A 6000-nucleotide genomic window follows, 5' to 3' on the forward strand; every position below is an offset into this window, starting at 1 on the left:
CCGGCCTCTCACCTGGCCCCAGGGGCCCGTGTTGCCACTCAGAGATGTTCCTCCTGGACAGTGGGAGCACGGGCACCTCAGAGTGCCCACCATCTGTTCACATTATCTCATTACTGGTCAGCTTTCCCAGTGACTTCTTCCTCTGTGTGTCCGCAGGTCTCTAACTGGTTTGGCAACAAAAGAATTCGGTATAAAAAGAACATGGGGAAGTTTCAAGAAGAAGCTACCATTTATATGACTAAAATGGCAGTCGGGGGCCTGGGGAGCCAGGCTAGCTGCCCATCGACACCCAGCTCCGGTGAGTGAGGCCGCCCAGCCCAGGCACTGTCCTTCATGCATGGCCATGCCCACTGAGCTGCAGGGGAAGGGGCGAGGGGGCCAGGGGAGCCAGATGCTGGGAGCTGTGCCCACCACCCCTTCTTGGTTGAGGGGCTGGTAGATCCCACCTGAGGAGTCTCTGTCACTTCTGGGGCTGGAACATCTGTCCCAACACCTCCCACCCCTTCCAGGTTCCTCTGGTCCCTTCCCGCTGACCAGTGCCGGGGATGCACTTGTCACCCTGCAGACACTGGCCTCTCTCCGCCCCGCCCCTGCGGGAGGCAGCTTACGGTCTCAGGTGAGTTTCAGGGCACAATTCGAGGATGCCCTTGGGGTCTCCAACTCAGTATTGGGACAGATATGCAGAGCCCAGGTGGGTGGTGGGTCCTTGGAGTGGGTCATCTTGCCAGCCACGTCTCGGCCTCCACAACCCTCCCTCAGAGGTCCCAGCAATGAGTAGGGGCCCACTGGGTACGTGGTTCATCGTCCTGATGGCTGCAGTTGGACAGAGCTGCCTCAGGGGCACGGCCCTGTGGGGCTCACTTTGTAAAAACCTGTGTGCTTCACTCCCAGTCCCAGGACTCGGTAGTTCACAGTAGCTGCTGGGTGGTGGGCCCGAGGCAAGGGCTGGGGCTGGTGGGATGGAGCCCTCCCTCCCAGTGGACATCTGTACCCCAAGGGGGTAAGAGGGGACAGGCAGACAAGGCCCTGACCATCGGAACATGAAGGCTCTCTAGGCTCAGACCCTTTGCCATGTCAGTGCCTTGGCCTTGCCATAGCCAGGCTACCCCCTCCCCAGGGCCCAGCTGGGCCAGAGTGAAGATCTGTTTTGGTGACTGGAAAGAAAACGAGCCAGGAATCATGGGCACCTCAGATGTGCTCTCTGGAACCTTCTCAGGATGTTGGGCAGTGTGTTGGACCAGCCAGGATGGGGGGGGCCCCATCCGTCTCATGGCCCCTGGTGCCTCCCCTGCATCCTGCTGTCTGTCACAAGGGCCTGGCCCACATACAGGGTCACCCTAAAGAGGATGTGTGGCATCGGGCAGGGCCTTCGCCCACGATTTTCTTCACACAAGTGTACCCTACTGTGCCAGGTGACCCTCCACTGATTTATCCCCAGCCAGCCCTGTGTTGGTGCAGGGAGTGGATGCCCCCTGGAGCCATTTGGCAGGACCTGATGCTGGGTGCTGCGTGTCCCATCACCATGGCAACCCCACAGCCCATAATGAGCACTGGGCTGAACAGGGAGCTCTGGCGCCACCAGGTGGCCGAGCCTCATCTTGCTCTGTGCGTTCCTTGGGGCTCAGTGACTCAAGTATAGTGGGTGTGAGTGTGAGAGTGAATTGGGAGTGAGTGTCCCCCAGAGGGGAGCTGATAGATGAGGTCTGCCCTTACCCCTAGAACCATCCCCAGGAGATCTGGAGCTGCCTAAGTCCTGATGTGGCTTCCCTGTAGGCCTCACACAGCAAGTGGGAATGTCCTCGGTCTGGTGTGGACACCCTTGTGCTGGGCAGGCACAGATGCTCTTCCAAGAGAGCAGGTCAAGGGCTGAGGCCACCCCAGCTGGAAGCCATCACCTCTGCCCTGTGCACTCGAGGAACGTCTGGGCTGCCAGTCCCACACCTGGGCACTCACCTGTCACCTTTCAGTCCTGTGGTTGGACCCCTCCCTTCCACCACCCATGGCCTCCTTCCTGGAGCACAGGCCTATGGGTGTCCTTCTGAGGGCAGAGTGTCCCCCAAGGCCAGGCCTCGTCCCCGCTGCTCTCAGACTGATAGCGGAGCACCCCCATGTCCCAGGATGAGGCAGCGCCCTCAGGAAGCCCACAGTCTGTCTATCGCTCACCTGACACTGGCCTGGGGACACGTGCCAAGCAAATAGACCAGGCAAGGAGCAGGGTCATGGCCTGGTGGGGTCAGATGAGGAAGAGGGTACAGGCAGGAGGCCTCAGCCTGTAAGGAAAATGCTGGAGAGAGGAAGGTGGAGAGGAGCTTGTGTGGTCTCTGGAGGGACCTAGAATTCAGGGTCACATGGAGGGTGTGACATCACACCTGGGAGCCGGGAGAGGGAATGGCCCTGCTCTCATGTGCTGCAAACAGGACTCGCCATGGAGCAGGCCACCCGCGAAGAGCCATTTTTGGTGGTGTTTTCCTTACGGTGGGTGGGGGATCCTGTGGACAAACATCCTGAGGCTGTCCCTGTGCCACAGACAAAGCCCCAGGCCTGGTAGCCATGGCTGTCACCCTGCTGGCTGCCGAGCCAGACCAGCGTCCAGCCAGGGTTCCAAGCCCCTTCCCGCTCATTGCGTCTGGCCGTGATGTTTCAGGGACTGTCATCAGCTCCGGGCCTGACAGGGTCTGCGTCCCCCTCAGAAAGTGTAGAAGCCTTGGCTGTGCCACGATGCCATATCAGTCCCTGACCAGAGCCCCGTAGGTGGCCAGTGGAGGCCGCTTCCTGCCGAGGAAGCAGGTCCACATCAGGGGTCAGGTGGCGAGGCCACCTGTAACTCAAGAGGGACCCCTGGGTCTGCCCCCTGTCTCCTGGCTCCTCTCCTCGGTTCTCGGGGACATGGGGTGGGACGGGCCGTCGGTATCATGGGCGGCCTTCTGACGCTCAGTCTCTGTCTTCTCAGGCCAGGGGCAGCCGGCTGGGAGCCGCCCCCCCGGTGTTGACCGCTTCCCCCTCCGGAGACCCCGGGAGCATCAACTCAGATGCATCTAATTAAGTTTGGGGGACAAGCAGGACAGCAGACTGCGTGACCCGCCACAGTTTGCTGGCACTTGACCTTTTACTGCGCGTGCAGCCCATTATACCTCAGAAAACCCAGAACCGTTGGGTTGCTGCTGTCCGTTGCTTGCCGGCTGGGATTCGAAATGGTCTGAGATGCTCTCATTTTCTCGATTCAGTTTGGGTTTTTTTTTCATAGTAATTTTATGATAAGACTGTGCATTGTTTCTTCTAGGACTTGTCACAATCCTCCCATTACAACTTTTGACTTCTTTTCACGTTGATGTTGTTCACACAAGGTTTGTTTCCGGCCACGGCAGTAGCTGGGCGGTGTCCGAGCCGTGAGTCTGTCTGCTCGTTTGTCCCTCCGTGTGCCGACTGGCCCGGACGCCGCCTTCCCCACTCGCTTCTGCTGTATCATTTCATTATGCTTTTGTTTAAGTCTGTTGTGAGCTCAGAATTTTACTGGGAATTGGTTTTGTATTTTTCTCTGTTAATATAAGTTCTTCCATTCTCAGTTGACGTATAACTAAAGACAATAAATTTCCCAAGTGCTTTCCTGCATCTGTGCTCATGAAGTGCTGAGGGCCCGAGGCCTTCCCTGATTCCTGGGAGTCCTTCTTGGTCCCCTCACCCCTCTCCTCCTCTGCCTCCTCGTCCCTCTCCGTCAGTGAGCGTGGGGGTCAAGAGGAGCTCGGCCCAGCCACGGGTTTGTCACCACACCATGTCCACATTCCATCTCTGTTGCTATTGAAGAGCCGGGAAATGACTCTTTCGTGCGGGCAGTACAAGAGGGCCTGCGTAGAAAGCATCACAACCCGCCTGGGCCAGGCCCCTTCTCCGTAGGTGACCACTGCCGGGCAGGGCTCAGCGTATCCCGCCAAGATGGCCTGTGATATATCCCAGCGTGCGTGTCCCCACCCTGCACACGCTGTTCTCCACACGGTGCAGCTTGGGGCAGCCACCACCTCTGTGTCTGACCAGGATTTTCCTCCAGCGAACGAAGCACCATGGCAGGAGCCCCTCGGCCTCAGCGCTGAACATGTAGTTGGGGCCCACGTCAGTGGCTGTGCGCCCACGATGCCACTCGGCTCGGGGCCTCTGTGGGGCTGCTCTGGGAACCTGCCCCAGCCAGGCGTTTGCACAGTCGCTGGCGTGGCTGCCCTTCCTCTTCCCTCACTGCCTTGCAAGCCTTCAGGGTGGCCGAGGGGCAGCCATCAGGGGCTTCCCGGTGCAGCAGTGGTTTCTCCCTTGCCCTCCAGCAATACTTCACCACGTCCCTGCCAGCAGGAACTATTTGGGTGCTGGGCAGCCCCAAAACTACAGCTGGCTTGGGGGGGGTGTCTCAGTCGGTCCAGGCAGTTGTGGGACAGGAGGGACATCTGAGGTGAGGTGTGGTTCCCTTGCCAGCCCTTTGGCCTTGGCCGGGTCTGTTCAGGTGCCAGCTGGGGACCCGCCCTGCACTGCGGGCTCCTTGCAATGCTCAGTGTGGGTTTTTTATTGTTTGCAACCGAAGGTGGCAGCTGACTCCCTCCTCCTGCCCTAAGTGCCTGTCCCCAGGTCTAACGAGCCTGCTTCCTGGTTCCCTGCAGCCCAAGACTCACTGACAGACCCAGGCCCTGGTCTAGTGAAATTATATTCTAGAGAAAAAGGAGAATAAACATGAGCAGAACTCGGCGGTGCGTTCAGGGCTGGCCTCTGGGAAAAGGTGCCTTCACCCCCCCCCCCGCCATTTTTTAAAATTTATTTGTTTTGTGAGAGAGACAGAGAGTGGGGGAGGGGCAGAGAGAGAGAGAGAGAGAGAGAATGAGAGAATCCCAAGCAGGCTCTGCACTGTCAGCACAGAGCCCGAAGCAGGGGCTCGATCTCACCAACCATGAGATCGTGACCTGAACTGAAATCAAGAATTGGACACTTAACTGACTGAGCCACCCAGGCTCCCCTTTCTCCTTTATACAAATTGTGTAAGGGGCGCGCCTGGGTGACTCAGTCGGTTGAGCCTCCAATTTCGGTTTAGGTCATGATTTCACAGTTTGTGGGTTCGAGCCCCACCTTGGGCTTTGCACTGACAGCGAGAGGCTCCTTCAGATTTTCTGTCTCCCTCTCTCTCTCTGTTCCTCTCCTGTTTGTGCGCTCGCTCTCTCTCTCTCTCTCTCAAAAATAAAAATAAACATTTAAAAAATTGCGATAGGGCGCCTGGGTGGCGCAGTCGGTTAAGCATCCGACTTCAGCCAGGTCACGATCTCGCAGTCCGTGAGTTCGAGCCCCGCGTCGGGCTCTGGGCTGATGGCTCAGAGCCTGGAGCCTGTTTCCGATTCTGTGTCTCCCTCTCTCTCTGCCCCTCCCCCGTTCATGCTCTGTCTCTCTCTGTCCCAAAAATAAATAAACGTTGAAAAAAATTTAAAAAAATAAAAAATTGCGATAAATATATATAGCAAAATATGACATTTTAGTCATTTCAAGTGAATAATTTCAGTGGCATTGATTACATTCACAGTGTGATTGTGAAATCACCACCTCTATCTAGTTCCAGAACACTTCCTTCACCCCAAAGGATACCCCATCCCCACCAGCAGTCACTCCGCATCCCCTCCCCCAGCCCCTGGCAAGCACCGATCTGCCTTCTCTCCCTTCTGTGACTACGGACTTGCCTGTTCTGGACGTTTCATATACTTGGAATCGCACTCTGTGGCCTTTTGTGACTGGCTTCTTTCACTCAGCATGTTTTTGAGGTTCATCGTGTTGCAGCGTGAGTTAGGGCTTCGTTCCTTTTTATGACTGAATATCTCATTGGAGAAGGTGGATTTATATATATTATATATGTTATATATGTTATATATTATGTATGTTATATATTATGTATGCTATATATTATATATAACATATATAATATATATAGGACATATATATTATATATATATGTAATATATATATATATCAAACAAATTAAAAACC

General features: G+C 56.0%; 1 protein-coding gene across 2 annotated transcripts in view; it reads left to right on the plus strand.

The window, feature by feature from the left end:
* The window catches only part of PBX4 (PBX homeobox 4), a 43840-nt gene extending 40231 nt beyond the window's left edge, over positions 1-3609 (plus strand). For both annotated transcript variants that reach the window (XM_086698470.1, XM_086698471.1), the window contains 3 exons: positions 157-298; positions 510-616; positions 2951-3609. In XM_086698470.1, coding sequence (XP_086554596.1) covers positions 157-298; positions 510-616; positions 2951-3043 — 342 coding nt within the window. In that variant the 3' untranslated portion in view covers positions 3044-3609. The remainder of the gene's footprint in view (positions 1-156; positions 299-509; positions 617-2950) is intronic.
* Positions 3610-6000: the final 2391 nt, after the last annotated feature.

This window comes from Puma concolor, chromosome A2 (assembly GCF_028749965.1).
Source record: "Puma concolor isolate L17-30 chromosome A2, mPumCon1.1.hap2, whole genome shotgun sequence".
Lineage (NCBI taxonomy): Eukaryota > Metazoa > Chordata > Mammalia > Carnivora > Felidae > Puma > Puma concolor.